Consider the following 16,029-nt stretch of genomic DNA (forward strand, 5'->3'; position numbering starts at 1 on the left):
TAACTCTGGAGGTGGTCTCCTTTCAGATGTCAAAAGGTAATGCAGCTTCTATGTACTCATACTAAGTGTTCAGGTGGATTGAGGGGCTTCAACCCGTAGTTCTGGAATGACCACGAACATTAAGATGACAATCACTTCTGCATATGAGTGCGTCTGTTTATCTGATTGCTTAATTGTCTTTAAAAACTTAGACTTCATATTTATACTCAATGGTAAGAAAGCCTGGCTTTCCTTTGCTAGCTGCTGCTGCTTCATCAGCACTGAATTACAGTTTAAAGGTTAAATACTAGTATGGTTTATTTTAGTCAGTTGATTTGAATGTCTCTTGTATAACTGTTGTTCAGATTTTGAAATGCTTGCCTGAGCAAGCAATCTGTCATAAGCCCTGTTGCAGAGCTGAGCTGAGGTTATTTCTGATTTGACCAGTAGGTTTTGAAATTGCAGTAACACAGAAAGCGGCTCTGAATCTGCATCCAAACATAATAGAAGGCTTTGATAGCAGGAGGTTTTTCTGTCTTAAGTGCTTATTTGTAGACTGAGCATTTACTGGCACATATTTGTATTCTTTGAGAATTTTGTGGTAAAAAATTAGATGTCACCTAATGATGAAATAATGTCATCTATGTGGTCAAATACTGTGCCAAATGCCTTATATAACAGCATATAGATAGGACATAATAGATATATACGGATCTGAATGATGCCTAAATAAATAGGGAAGTGGGACTGTGAAAAACAAAAACCCGTATTGCTTTAGTAATCTGTTCAGGGGTTTTTTCTTAAAATATTTTTCTTCTACAAAACTGTTGATAAAAAATACTGTCAATTTTCTGAGGTGCCACTTCTGTTTCTTGATCTTTGTTTTTTTTTCTCATTTTATTTGCTGAAGTAGTTGAGTAGAGTGTTGCTTCCTTCTCTGCTGGATTTTTGAAACTAATTTCTGTCTTAATAGGATATACAATTCATAAACAACATTAGCTAAAGTTTCCAACCTAATTTCATCTTTTGGTTTAGAAATGTGAAGTTTATATCTAAGAAAATGTTAACAATTTATGTCTTAAATGTGCATTTCCAAAGTCTACCAATTCATATGGGTTTTGCTGTCAATTAAACTTCTTCTTTGCTGGCCATTTTATTCCTCATCTGTTGAAAAAAAAATCTGATCTACAAATCATATTTTAACTATTCTTCTGGCTGTTCTTATTTCTGTTTACTTAAACTCTAATGCTGATGTGCAGTAATAAAAGCCCTTAACTAGTGATGTTTGGAACAAGTGATTTTTGATCTCCATTTTCAGAAAGTAATTTCACTTTCTGAAATATTTCCCACCTTTTGGATTTACAGTAGTATTTGGAATCAAAATTTTCTTCTGAATGCCTCTGTATTCCAGTTTGAGTATCTGTGACAATTAATCTGTTTTAGCACTCCCCTTCGGGCTGCCCATCTCTCTCCCCTCAGACAACATAGAAACAATCACCAGGGCAATTGTTTTGGGTGAGAATAGGTTGTAAGATTTGGAACAAGTCTCAAGCAATGATTCCAGCATGAGGTGCATAAATAAGAGTGAATTTTCCCTTCTGTCTTCTATAAAAACATTAATATTTGGCAGTTCAGAACTGGGGGAATTGATCTGCTGCTTCCTGTAAAGTAGAATTGGTGAACTGCCATTAGTAAGAGCAGAGCCCAGGTATATAGTTTTAGTTTTTACAATTCTGTTAAAATTATATTTTTACTAAGTAACTTGGCTTAAATAAATAGATTTATGGCTTTTGTTAGTTGTATGTAAAAGTTGGGCGTATGCTGAATTTTATTTAAAAATTCCTCAAACTTAAAAAAGGTGAATGAATACTATATGCTACATTGCTTTTCCATACTGGAGACATTTGGTGTATTAAACATTTCTCTGTCTCTATCTGCCTTCTGTGTGAAGTTGAAGATGCAGATTTGCATCAGACAGTTCAGGAAGAAAAGTGTAAACCTTTAATGGTGTTTCCAAATCCTTAGTGCCTCAGATGTTGTTAAACACATTTTAGATGAGTCTTTAATGTGAAAAATCACGGTTTTATTTCTACAGTCAAGTCTAGTCTTTCTAGAAAAGAAAGGAGCATTAAGATTTATTTTTTATGGTGACAACCTTAGTGGTTTGTGCATTTAAAATGTTGAGATATTTTAAACTTAAACTAATAGAAACATGTAATGCTTCTGAAAGTTTGTTGAATATTTGTTATATACTGTTCTCCTGTAGCTTGTTTTGTTCCCTCTTGCATGCAAACTTTACAATGCAAGTACATCTGGTTTTAATTGAGTCTAATATTTCATCTTGTTCTGGTCACTAGCTTGACATGACTGCAGACATAAGATATGTGTGAGAAATTTCACTAAGTAGGTATATTTTTGGTTTCCTCTCTTATAAATATAGATGAGTACTGCACTGTGTGTAATGTCTTAATCTTTTCCCTAAAAAAACGGATTATGTAGCAGTTACACCTGTTATTTTTAAACTTTCTAGAATCATGTCTGCACAAATCATATGACCTCTTAAAGACAGTGCAGTTGTAGCAGAAAACTTAAATACATTTGTCATGGCTAATAGGTTCTTTTTAATTTGTGGCGTTTCTAATTTTTTTTTCAGATACAATGAGAACTTACTATTTCACTAAGCAAAATGTAAATTTTAAGTTACAGTGAAAACATTTTTTTTATATCTGATTTTCAACCTTTATTTTTTCTTTCTTTTTCTGGGTAATAGTTTTACTAAATTTACTGCTTTTGATACGAAAGAGGGCAGTTATTCTATATGTGTAATTATTTTTGCAGAATTCCTTCATTGGCTTTTCCATTTGACATAATGTTAGTTACTGACAAAGACTAAACAACTTAAAGAGCAGTAGCATTTGTACAGTTTTGTATCCGTGGCTATGTATGAGTGACCTGCTTCAGTCATAACTACATTCCTTTCTGCTTGTCCCAACTAACATTCCTTTCTGCTTGTCCCAAAGACCAAGTAAAAGAGAGAAGGTCAGGTTCCATGTACTCTAACCAGTCTTACTATTTTTACTGATGAGTTAAATATACATACAAGCATGCATTTCTCTGTTTGGAGCGTGCTTACATGCCATACACAAAGTATTTGCAAGTGCTCATAAATGCTTCAAATAGTTCCTCAGTCCTGGAAATAAGGAATTTTATGTTGTTTGCTAAACCTTAACAGTATAGAACTAATTCTGCAACTCTCAAGCATTAGTGTAGCCTTTGTTTTTTTTGTTTTAAACTGTGTGACACAGTATTTGGCCCAATAGCATCTTCTCCTCCAACTCACTTTACCTACCTGGTGGCAAGCCCATTCACATATTAGGAATAGCATACTCTGATCTTAGTACCTGTGCTGAAATCTTCAAAAGTGTTTCAACACTACTTCTAGCTGAAGTGGTATTTGGACAGGTACATGAAGACAAAAAATATCTTTAAAGGGAAAAAATCCAAAGGCAAAGAGTTCAGAGTTTATCTGAGTGTTAAAGTTTTAAACAAATTTTCTGTGGTTCATCTCCTAAAAATGTGTTCTGTGAATAAAGAAAATAATAAAAATACTTTTGTGTCAGGATAAATAGCTCTAGTAACCTTTTGATATTTGGTCTGTGTTCTTTCCAGTGGAGAGTAGTAGTCTGGTAATACATTTGATATGCACTAAAGTTTTGATCTAACAGATTTTGATTACTTCCAATTTGTGCAAATATTTCTGTAGAAATTGCCTATAACTGTTGTTTGCATAGAAATGAATGTCTCTAGATATTAAAACTGTTGAATTGTCTTGAAGCTAACTTCAAGTTTAACTTTTCTATCTTAGTTTCAATTTGAGATTTTTAGTGTAATTCTTTTTAACTGAAAAAGTTGTTAGTACCTGCATGCGACTTTGAAAATACTGTCTTTAGAAGGAACTAATTAGAGAATAAGCGCCTCAAAAAGCAAACTGTTGTCTAAGCCTCAGAGCTGATGAAACCTTATTTCTGCTAGATTTATGCACTTTATCTTTCTCCTCCTTCCCTCTGCAGTGCCTCCCCTGTCTTCTACCTCTTTTGCTGGCCATGCAGCTGCACATGCCATGGCTGGGGTTGGAGCTGTGTTCTGATTGACTGCTACCTTTTGGAGTGGTTAAGATGTGAGTTTTAATACCTGCCTTTTCTACAAAGCAGATACGGATTTGGATGTCTTCTATCAGCAGCCGGTTGTTTTGGGGTGGGATTACATTAGGACTTGAGGAAACTTGGTATTGGGTCTGTTTTCAGATTTGATTGAAGCTAGTCAGCCGATTTCAAAATCAACCAGGTGAAGGGAGGAATAAAGAAATTGTGTTAAAAGTTGTAGTGAATTCTTGATAAACTGTTCTTGAGGAGAGGAATTGTAGAGTTTCAGCTGCACAATACTTTCTTTCCACATTTTTCCCCTCTACTAGTTTGCCTATTGTTTTCACTTCTAGTTCAACTTAGCTTTCTGTCCTCTCAGTTCTGTGTGGCCCCCAATGTGACATGCAAGTGCACATGCTCCCTTGTGAGATCATGGTGCCAGACCACTGAATGCAGCTGCAGCCTGAAGGCTGGCATGTGAGCACTGTACATGTGAGCAGTGCCATAAGAATAGAAAATTATGGAAGCTTTTGCCTAGAGGCTGGAGCAGATGACTTCCTGAACTCCCTTCCAGCCTCAGGTATCTTGTGACCCTCTGATCCTATTCCTTCTTAGAGCAGGTAAATCCAAGTTTCACCAAACTCCCTGTTTTTATACATCACTGTATCTCCTGTTCAGGTTGACCTAGTGCACCTTTCTCTTACTGAATTTTCTGGGGAAGGATTTTTTACTTTCTTTTTACCTTATTTTAAGGCCCTTTTAATTGCTACAGTTACTGACGCTCCAGTTTTTCTGAGTTTGTGGCGTTGAAGCAGGAATTCTTGATAAGTTTAGAGTGAATGTTGAAGAACTTAGTATATCTAGTTTGAAAATACTCTTTCCATATTTTCTTTAAAATGTTTTATTTTCACTTTTGAGATTTTCAGCCATATAGAAATTTGACTTTAATAAAATGAAAAATAAAATAAATAATCCATTGGAGGAGCATTATATTCTAGGTTGTTTATAGATTGGCAAAATGTACATTCTTGTCGGAAATTAATAAAAGTTAGCCTACTTTATAGTAAGTTTAGATCCCAAGCAAAAATCAGCTTTCTTCTTCTGGAAGCAAATAATGTGGAATACAGAGGTGTGATGTGAATGTTGCTCAGCTGACAGTAGACAGGCATGTCTTAAAGAGATTAGGTTCATTTCTGAACCCTTGTAGTTGGGCAAAACTATTGTCCAGTCCATTGCATAGAAGCTGTGACTGGAGACTAAATTAGCTAAAAGATAACTTTTTACATAAACAGTGGAAGATAAGATCAGAAGTTTGATCAAAACGTAACTGCATGCTATAAAAATGTTATTTTAAAATTTGGTATGACTCTCAATTCCTCATTTAGAGTCACTGATCCATTATGTATTAAGGACAAATTTTATGGAGGCAAACACTGATTTGTCTTCTTAGATGCGTGGATTCTTTCAAGGATTGTAGCTAGATCATAAATGAAGATGTCAATTGGAACTATAATTTTTATACTGCTATTTTTGTATGAGAAATATTTTTATATTTTTTGCAATGTTTCTGAAAAATCAAGTCTAAAAATGTCTAATAGATGTTTTACTTTTTGTCTGCCCTTGCCTTGGCAGATTTTCTCCTCTGCTAAAGAACTCAAAAAGTAACATATTTGAAACACTTCTAGAACTGTATTGGCTGCTGTGCTTTACTGTGCAACATAAGAAATAATCCAACTTAAAGAATTTAGTTATTTTACTCAAAGTTGAGTACAAATACAGTTTACTGGAGTAGAGGAAATGCAGCCAGGCCAATGGCATCAGTGGGCTGGTAGAGCAATACAGTGGTCTAGCTGACCTCCAGTTATGGTGTAAGATGCTTTTGATTATGTCCAAGGAAAGCATCCTTTTGAAGATACTGAATGCAAAATTAGGGTAGGCAGAAAAGCATAGAAATATTTCCAGGAAACAAACTTAGGAGAGAAAATGGAAGAGATCTTGACGGTGTATACTGTAAAGATGTTTCCTGTTCTTTAATTCACTGAAATAGCTTTGAGGTGTTAGACTCAAGCCTGTTGTTCGTGGTGTAATATATGGTAATTTCTCTTTCAGATCGAATCCAGCTACCCAGGAATATGATTGAAAACAGTATGTTTGAAGAGGAGCCCGATGTGGTTGACCTGGCAAAAGAGCCTTGTTTACATCCACTGGAGCCTGATGAAGTGGAATATGAACCAAGAAGCTCCCGTCTCTTGGTGCATGGCCTTGGAGAGCATGAAATGGATGATGATGAAGAGGATTATGAGTCATCAGCAAAATTGTTGGGGATGTCCTTCATGAACAGAACCTCGAGTCTGCAGAACAACATGTCTGCATATAGACAAAATCCAAATGGATCATGCTCAGTGCCCTCTACGAGGACCATGGTGGTTTGCACAGTTGTTTTTGTGATTGCATTGTCATTAATTATAGTGATTTATCTTCTTCCCAAGTGTACATTTACCAAAGAAGGCTGCCAGAAAAAAAATCATACAATGGAACTAATATATCCTTTGGCAACGAATGGAAAACTATTTCCATGGGCAAAAACTAGACTTCCTTCTGATGTTGTACCACTGCACTATGATCTTGTCTTACAGCCAAATTTAACTACTCTGAAATTCGCAGGCTCTGTAAAAATAGTGGTCAACGTCCTCCATGTAACTCGGAAGATTGTACTTCACAGCTCAGGACTTAATATCACCAAGGCAACAATTACTTCTGCACAGGGACAGCAAGCAAAGCCAGTTGAATTCCTGGAATATCCACTGCATGACCAGATTGCACTCATGGCTCCGGAGGCTCTCATTGCAGGGCAGAATTATACTGTCAACATGGAATATTCATCTAATTTATCAGACACCTACTATGGCTTCTACAAAATTTCTTACAAGGATGAGAACTCTAAGCAAAGGTATGCCCTCTCTGTTCTGTCACTTCTAGATTGTGCTTTGATAATAGAGGTAGAAAGGTTGCTTTTTTTATTGGACATTTTATGCAACTTGTTCCTGTTGAGAAAAATCAGTCTTTTATCTCTTGATTAATCTACTTGAAAAATGTCTTTCATGGATGAGTTCCTTAAGTCAGGGCAGCCTCTCCTACAGTGAAGTGTACTTCAGTATGGAGGCTGTAGTTAGTTGTAGTGTGGCTTTTTTGGTTTGTTGATTTTTTTGTTTCTTTCTTTGGAAATTCTTAGCACATTTCTTGAGCCCTTGAGTCTCAAGGCAGGGACTGAGGAAACAAAGTCCTGTCCTCATAGAAAGAAGCCAGGTTCAGGAGCACCAGAGGAATCCAGCAGGGCCCAAGGAGATGCATCACACAGTCCTGAGGGAACTGAGAATTGTTGTTGCCAAGATGTTCTCAGTCTTATGAAAATGTCACAGCAGTCAGGCAAATTCTCACGTGACTGGAGAAAAGAGAAACATCACACTTAATTTTTGCAAAGAGCAAATTAGTGCTTTTTATCAAGAAGATTATTAAAAATTGGCCCTCCCTCCCCACTTCAAATGGGCCTTATGTTGGTCACATACTTAAGAGTGTTCATGCCTTTGTGGGCAAGTAACTATCCATGCAGGTCTTCTAGAAATAGTGTGGTGCAACAAAAAAAAGACAGGAAAAGCAGTGTGGGTTAGCTAAGCAACTTATTGCAAGCATTGAAAACATGCATTCCCATGAAGTAAGCAGATGTAAGAGTGCAGTGGCAAGTGCACAAGGCAAAAATTACCTATATGATTGAAACTCGGTGGATTCTTTTCCTATTCTGATGTAGCTGCAGCTTTATTTTCTGTTTGTATTTACCATAGTAGAAAGAAAATGATTAATTGTTCACAGAGGAAAAATATGACCTGTCAGTAATTTTTTGAGATTTTGTCCCACTCAGTCCAGTGCTACCTGCTTTTGTTCAGGATCAGGATGTTTATGTTGAACATGTTTTAGCCTGTATGTTTTTCAGTAAATCCTTTTCAGATAACTCTTTAGTGATCTCATCATTTCCATTGCTTTGCTTGCATCATCTTTTTGCAGGGGCATTGTCTCTGTTCATCTGTTTTCTGTAGTTTTACAAATACAGACTACTCTGATAACCTTTGTCGTTACTATACTTTCTATATAAAACTTAATCAATTGATTTTGGAAGAAAATATATTTAGTTTAGTTTTACTTTCTTTTGGATATTTTTATACCATTTTTTATACCATCTTTATATCATTTGGATATATTTTATACCAAAATAGAAAATTACAAAACGACTTGTTGAACTCTGTGTTGTCTTGCAGGTGCAGAAGTCAAAGATGCTCTCCATCAAAAGCCATAATTTCTATGGCTAGTTAGTATAAAAATAGTGGAGAAGGAAGGTAGACTCCTGAGAAGTTTTCTTGTGATATTAATAGCTGTTGGATTAGAGACAAGACAACTTGGACTTGGACAGAATCCATCCACTAGCCAGCACAGGGAGCAGGCATACAGTTAGATGAACTTTGGGAACATCTGCAGGAAATGGCCAGGCAATTAGATGAAAAAGCTTCCTTGCAGTCATATCTATTGCAGAGGTTTCCAAACTCTTATTTCCAAACTCTTATTTGCTAATTTAATTTTTCAATCTTCTTTTTGGTCCCTCTCTTTGGAAACTGGCTGGCTTATATTTTGGCAATTGTTTTGTAAGTGAGTTATTCCGGGTGCATTCTTCTTTGTTCAGAAAGCAAAAAAAGCCAAGTAGATTACTCCTGAAATAAGTATGTTATTCGTTTTTAAAGCAAAAATTGGAATTAAACATTTACTCTGACTGGCCCAGCCTTATCATTTACTGTTCAAAAAGCTAATCCTATAACAAGCTCTTAGAATGTTTGGGAGGGAAATCACCGTTCTATCCTAATTAAACTGATATTTATGTCTTTAATAATTTTTGTTTTGCTGTTCTCCACTCTTCCCATTAGGTGGTTTGCAGCAACTCAGTTTGAACCTCTGGCAGCAAGGTCTGCTTTTCCATGCTTTGATGAACCAGCATTTAAAGCTACTTTTTTAATCAAGATCAAAAGGGATGAGAAACTTTCCACTCTGTCAAATATGCCAAAGGTACTTGTTTTTGAAGGGCAGTTTTAGTAGAGCTGCTGCCTAGGTAATTAATTTCAGTGTTTCTGATTGTGGTTTTATTACATCAGTGTCCAGGTAAGCTATAAACTAACTATATGACTCTATCAGCTCTTTTGTTCTCAAAGACTTGAACTTCATAGAGAAAACAACTGTTCAATGCATTGCATGGTGTATGATGTTACTGACAGACAGTTGAATGACTGAAGGAGTCTTGTTGAAATTAAATGAACTATTATTTTGCAAAGGTTATGTTGTTGGTGACATTGGTCTCAGCAGCCCTTAAGGTTTGCTTTCTAGTTTTCTGTGTTTGCTGCTGCTGCATGTGTGCAGAGTATTGAAGTGCCTTCAGCAGTAGTTTGTGTAAGTAGCGCCCGTCTTTGTGAAATACATGCCTGATCTTGAAGGATGTGCTTCTGTGGCTGAATGAGGGGAGGTGTGGTATGAACACAGACGGGGTCAGCTCCAGAATGTGAGTGAGGAATCTGACATTCCTTCACCTAGAATTTTTCAGACAAAATCTTGTAAGGGCTTATCTGAATTTTATGGTGATGTTTTAATCCCTTACGCCTTTGACAGACCTTTATGGGAGCCTAATTCATTTAGACAGACAAGAAAGACTAACATTACCTAGTCTGTGTCTGAACTAGGTATTCTCTCATCAAAACACCACCATTTTTCACCCAGCAGAAACTCAATACTGACATTGATCTAATCAGTAATGAGAAAATTGCGCCTTTGATGTTTCTGATATATTTATGTACACTGTGCAGCTTGGGTTCCAGGAAGCTGTCAAGTGCTCATGCAGATGCCTTGTTTTTGAAAACCAAGCTAATAATGTACGAAACAGTGACAACCTTATGAAACAGTATCTTTTCACATTGTACGAACATTTACTTGGATTTGTAGTGATTCTTAGCAATACAAGAAGAAATGAACTCTGGTGGATCACTCTTCTGTTTTATGTAAACAAGAAAGGGTGCTCACTCACTCTTCTCTGCTAGGAGCTGGGCAAGTGGCTAAGGAATCTTTCAACAGCCTCCCAAATTCTTCATGTAGAGAAAGTAAATGATGGTTTAGCCCTGCTGCATACACCCACAGATAGTTCCACTGGTCAGAGCAGGGTGCTAATAATGCCAAGGTTGTGGTTTAGAGCCCCATATGGGGCATTCACTTGGACTTGGATTCCTTGGTCCTTGTAGGTTCCTTCCAACTCAGAATATTTTATAATGTGTGCAGCAGACATTGATGAAATAATCATCTATACCTACATGACCAAGAGATCTCAGAAGTGGGCCTTGTCAGCTAGTGAGTACATCAATAACTTAGCAACATATAGTGTTTGACATGGATTAAGGCTAGAAATAAACTGCATATTTTGGGCCTAGAAAGATACTTTTTGTGGTTTTGTTTGTCCTGTTTTTGGTTTGAGTGTGTTGGGTTTTTTTAAATAAGGATAACTAATTTTTAAACCAGTTTAAAAATTAAACTGCAGCAGATTTTTTTAAATAAACTGTCACCTCCTTATGAAACAAAAGCTGTAATAAAGGCAGAAATTTATGAATTCACTAAAGAAATTCAAAGATGGCATTCTGCTCATACAAAACAGTCAGATTAAATTATTATAGTGGTTATATTTTTGGGTTTAAAAATCCATTTCTCTTTAAGGCTGACAGTTAAATTTTCAGTGACAGTTAAATGTCAAAACATTGTTTGGTTTCAAATGGTCTTGTCTAAAACTAAAGATATTGTTGTTGTTTTTTAAATGTTTATGAGTTCTGAAAACAAAATCATATATGAAGTTTGAGAATTTATAAACTGCCATCTCTGTTTCCAGACCTTTAGTATTCTGCACTATTGCAGTTTTTAAAAATTTGCTTTGTTCTTTTTGTATTTCATGTTTGTGAGGGAATACATAGGAAAGTACTTAAAGGTGTGTAGCATGCTTTTATAGGACTAGTATTAAAAAAACTGCGCAAAAAGTAAGCTGAGGTACAGTGCAGTATATTACTTCTGTATGGTATCTTACTGTGTGCTCTGAAAAGTCACTTTTGTCAGTGCATGTTTGAGCTGGACATCTTGTTGCTTTAAACTAACTGAAGTGTTAGGTTTTCCTCAGTTTTTAAAATGCATTCTTTTTTGGTTTTTAAAAGTGCATCTGAGGAATATTTTGTTTGATTTTAAAATAGTAACTATGTCCTGTTACCTAGTTTTGCTGAGACTTACAGAATGAGACAAACACTTATTTCAGGTATTTTTAGTAGGCTGTGCTGAACTGTGTCTCTGGTCTAGCCTAGCACTTCCTTGAATTAATGCTGATCTATATGTTGACTTCGGATTACACTGGGACTTTAAATGCAATCTAAATTAGATTAGTTTCTCCAAAAGAGTAGTTGTTTGGTAAAACTCTGTAATAAAACTTGATAAATAATTTTTGTATTTATAAGCTTAAATGTTTCATGTCTTCTTAAGCTTGTTACATTGTTGTCTCATCAATCCTTCTGAAATATAACAAAAATATAAAGATATTAGGTAAGCTTGCCTATAAACTGCATGTAGCATTAAATAATTATTTAACATTGATTTGTTTTATGTCTTAGTTTCCTTTTGTCTGCATTAATAATAGTTCATTTCCCCTGCAGAAAGCCACAACACCTGTGACAAATGGAATTGTTCAGGATGAGTTTTTTGTGAGTTTGAAGATGAGCACGTACCTAGTAGCTTTTGTTGTTGCAGACTTGAAAAACGTCAGCAAGGAAACTAATGGGACTCTGGTATGTATTTGTTTCACTTTAAGTTCTGCTTCACTTTTCTCAAGCTGACCAGGCTACTAAACAAAACTAAAAGCTCCCAAACCAACAAGCAAACTGTCTGTTTTAAATTTATCTTCTTGGTTTCATTATACTCATCATAGGTAGGGGACAAGAGCCATATGCTATAAAGTGAGCTGAGGTGATACCAGACTGAATATACTTTTACAACAAGAGAGTCTGCATCAGATCTTGTTAAAAGTGGAAATTTACAAAATGTAAAATTCCTAAGAGCTTTCAGAGCTGGCAGCTTTAAATTCTTCTTTTCAATGTTTTGTCTGTGAGCAGTAATGTCACACAAATGAGGAGTTGCTCTGAGGATGTAAAGAAATGTGACAAGTTTCTAGGAACACTTACACATGGTTTCAAGCAGTGCTACAAAAACTTTCTGTACCTGCCAAGATAACATATCTGAAAAACTCGTGCTGTACAGTAAAGCAAATTTAGGCTGACTTTAAATCTGCATTTAGTCACTTAAATACAATTATTTAATTTTAATTTACAAAGGTTCTAAACATCAGAGAGTGGGTCCTGCTTGAGCTTTGTTCTTTGCAAGGGTATGGCCTGTTTCTGTAATGTGTGCAGTTAGAGAAACTAAAGAATAAATGTGGTAATATTAATAGATGCTCCTTAATCTTATTTTAGGAAGTGCAGAAGTTTCATGTACGCAACGACTTTCATGACTCTAGCAGAAACTGCCCCTTTGTGGTGAAATGTCAGAAGTGCCTGTGTACCTAGAAAAAGCCAGAGAGAATAGTGCTAGTAGCATTGTAGAAGGAGAAGCTCTCTTTAATCAAATAAAAAAAACACAAGTAAAGATGCAAGACAAGCTTTGATTCTGATCTAGACAAGTATTTCTAATGAAAGATGACTAGAACAGATTGTTACACTTCTTTTTTTTTTTTTTCCTTTTTTTTTTTGCCTTATGGCTTTTATTCAGTTCTGTATTTGAACTGTACACTGGTAAAACCGCACAGTTCTTTGAGTCAGATAACTTTTTTACTTAATAAGAATACTTCTTACTTATCTTTAATGTATTATTTTTAATTTCTTCTTTAAAAAAATGATCAGTATTTTAATCTTACTAAGAGTAGCAAGTACTCTTAGTAAGATTAAAATACTAACCATTTTTTTTAAAGATAAAATAAATAATCATAAGGGAGAAAGCATAAGAATACCAAGTAAGGCCAGAGTTTTAGTAGGTCAAAAGCAGGTCTCATCAGTGTCCAGCAGGCCAAGGAAGTCAGTAAAAAGGAAGCATATATTGTACAGACTCAGAATGCTCCAGAAATGTGTGACTGGTAGATCCAAAGAATTTGAGCTTCACACAGAAGAAGTTTATTGTCATGAAAGCTTTAAGATAATGTAGAGTTGAAGTAAAATTGCTTCATGCTTATAATGCAATAAGATTTTTCTCAACTCCAGAAGGTCCAAGGAGGCTCTTACGTTTTGGTTTTGAGCTTAAAATTTGCAGCCAATAATACTTCTGTACTTCAGGAACATTAGACTGGGTTCTTATTTATATGTGCTTCATTCAAACTTGAATGTTGAACTGATTTATAGCACAGGAAGAGTGATTTATTTTTTATACAACTGGAATATGGTTGTCCACGTATTTCTTAGTTTGTGTAGGAAAGGGTGTCCTAAACGTGAATCTAACTGTAACCTAATCAAAGACATTTTCTTGATACAGGCAATTCAACATAAAGAGGGGGAGATTGTAGCCTCTCAATTTTTATATAAATGCTTCTTACATCATGTCTTATGCAGCCATACCTTAGATAGGGATGAGCTTTATGCCAGTTTTTTCAAAAATGACTTCTTGCAGATTATACTACTGCTATCATAGTATAAATTCTACCATAGACTAAAGATTGGTTGAGGTATACAGGGAGGGTCACTTTAATCATGAAGGATTTTAAAATCTGTGTCATATAGACCCTTCTTGGACACATTCCTTAAAGTTGTCATTCTTTAATTGTTCTTGCATACACACAGGGTAGTGTCCCTGTATTTTGACCTGTTAATAAGCTCTAGTAAGAAAAATCAGTTTTTTATGAGCAGCTTCGTAACTACTGTATGTAATAATTTGTGTATGTACTTGCAAAAATGTGTCTTACCTGTTGCAGGAACTCCTACTAGCTCCTCCTTCAATTCTGAATCTTTTGTAGCTATCAGTTTCAAAATATTTTCTCTTCTCTGTTTGGACTAGGTATCTGTTTATGCCATACCACAGCATCTAAACCAAGCTGGGTATGCCCTAGACACAGCAGTGAAGCTTCTGGAATTTTACCAAAAATACTTTTTTATGAAGTACCCTCTTGAAAAATTAGGTAAGTTCTTTAGGACTTCTTTTTTTTTTTTAATTAAAAAAAAAAAACAGAATAAGCTCTGATCTGGAAAATGCATGGGAATTTTCATTTTTAAAAAAGTATTACAATTACTAAATTATTAAATAAATTCAAAAACTAATTACATGTTTGTCTGACACAAGTATGAAGCGAGTTCTAAGTTGGAAAGCTTTTGTGAGTGTTTGGAGACAGATTGCTTATATTTTTACATAAATCTACACAGAACAGTTTCCTTGGTGTTACTCAACTTAGTAGTGAGGAAATTCTCAGTCTGTGAACCATGTTCACAACTGCAGGATCTGCAGCATGTCTCCTCTACATGCATTGGTTTGACTGGAAAGGTAGTGAAATGCAGTCTTCTAAGACACTGCTTTTCAGTAGTGTACTTTTCAGGCCATCTCATTTCCACACTGGTTTTGCTCATGCAAAAGCATGGATCCATAGGCAGAGTCTTGTTAAGTTGTTTGTGTCAAGAGTACTGCTAAAGAAACATAATTATAAAACTGTGGGTCTTCTGTACTTGAGATTTGAGTGTATGCCCACACCACAGGGTTTAAATAATTAATTTTTTTATGATTATATAATACAATAGGTAGGCTTGAAAGATAGGATTGGTTTAACTAGCAATTTTCAAAATTTTCTTTCAAATCTTTTCCAGATCTGGTAGCACTTCCTGATTTTCAGTCTGGTGCAATGGAAAACTGGGGCTTGATCACCTTCCGGGAGACAACACTCTTATTTGACAATAATACTTCTTCAGCGAGGGATAAAAAGCTAATAACTGCAGTGATAGCACATGAGCTTGCCCATCAGGTACTAGTCTGGGAAGATTTTTTTTTTTTTTTAATTTCTTTGTTTTTTAAGTGCAATTCTCTCCTTAAATTCACCCCTCTGCTCACTGTGACTGCGTAGTGCATCTGTTTAGAAAGCCTGCAGGTGTATTTTCTACAGCACAACAGGCAGAGTACAACTCTCATGCCATGCCTAAGGAGTTGTTGCTGCCAAGGCTTTTCTGTGGTTTTGACTGACCTTCATTTTACCTTACCTTAATTCTAAATAAAGCAGAGGATGGATGGAGCACTTCTCATTTGATTGCTTTCTAAGAAAATAATTATGTTTTCGGTCTTTCTTAGTGGTTTGGCAATCTAGTAACTATGGAATGGTGGAATGATCTCTGGCTGAATGAGGGATTTGCCACGTTCATGGAATACTTTGCCATGGAAGAGGTTTTTCCAGAATTACATTCAGTAAGTAATTTCTGTAGTTACATTCACTTTCCCTTCACTATTATCTGGTTTTTTGTGCTGCCTATAAATGCTTGATACTTACAAACTGATACTAAAATTAATTTTGGCACCACTGAGATCATGCTACATCTCTGCTATTATACTGGAAGTGGCTTTGAGAAAGGTACATTGTTCCTGTGGGTTTAAATTATTTTTGCTTTTTTTTTGGTAATAATCTACAGGCAGTGTACTGTGTTTTGTGAAGGTTAAAGTATTCTGTGCAAAATAGCAGGTCTATAAATCAAATTTTTTCTTAAAATCTTTCTAGAAAAAGTCCAGATATGATGTTGAACAAGTTTGTCTACTTAGGCTATTCCTAATAGACCCAGGAAGCTTTAGG

The 16,029-nt window shown here is 35.5% G+C and overlaps 1 protein-coding gene across 4 annotated transcripts in view; it reads left to right on the forward strand.

Moving 5' to 3' along the window:
- LNPEP (leucyl and cystinyl aminopeptidase) overlaps positions 1-16,029 on the forward strand; it is a 51,849-nt gene that overhangs the window by 12,529 nt on the left and 23,291 nt on the right. For 2 of the 4 annotated variants that reach the window (XM_021535523.4, XM_021535524.4), the window contains exons 2-8: positions 4,050-4,156; positions 6,231-7,071; positions 9,089-9,227; positions 11,885-12,016; positions 14,265-14,385; positions 15,062-15,216; positions 15,537-15,650. In XM_021535523.4, coding sequence (XP_021391198.3) covers positions 6,254-7,071; positions 9,089-9,227; positions 11,885-12,016; positions 14,265-14,385; positions 15,062-15,216; positions 15,537-15,650 — 1,479 coding nt within the window. In that variant the 5' untranslated portion in view covers positions 4,050-4,156; positions 6,231-6,253. The remainder of the gene's footprint in view (positions 1-4,049; positions 4,157-6,230; positions 7,072-9,088; positions 9,228-11,884; positions 12,017-14,264; positions 14,386-15,061; positions 15,217-15,536; positions 15,651-16,029) is intronic. The other 2 variants (XM_021535522.4, XM_085567630.1) reach the window with 1 other exon arrangement.

The sequence above is a fragment of the Lonchura striata genome, chromosome Z (assembly GCF_050655825.1).
Source record: "Lonchura striata isolate lonStrDom1 chromosome Z, ASM5065582v1, whole genome shotgun sequence".
Classification (NCBI taxonomy): Eukaryota; Metazoa; Chordata; class Aves; order Passeriformes; family Estrildidae; genus Lonchura; species Lonchura striata.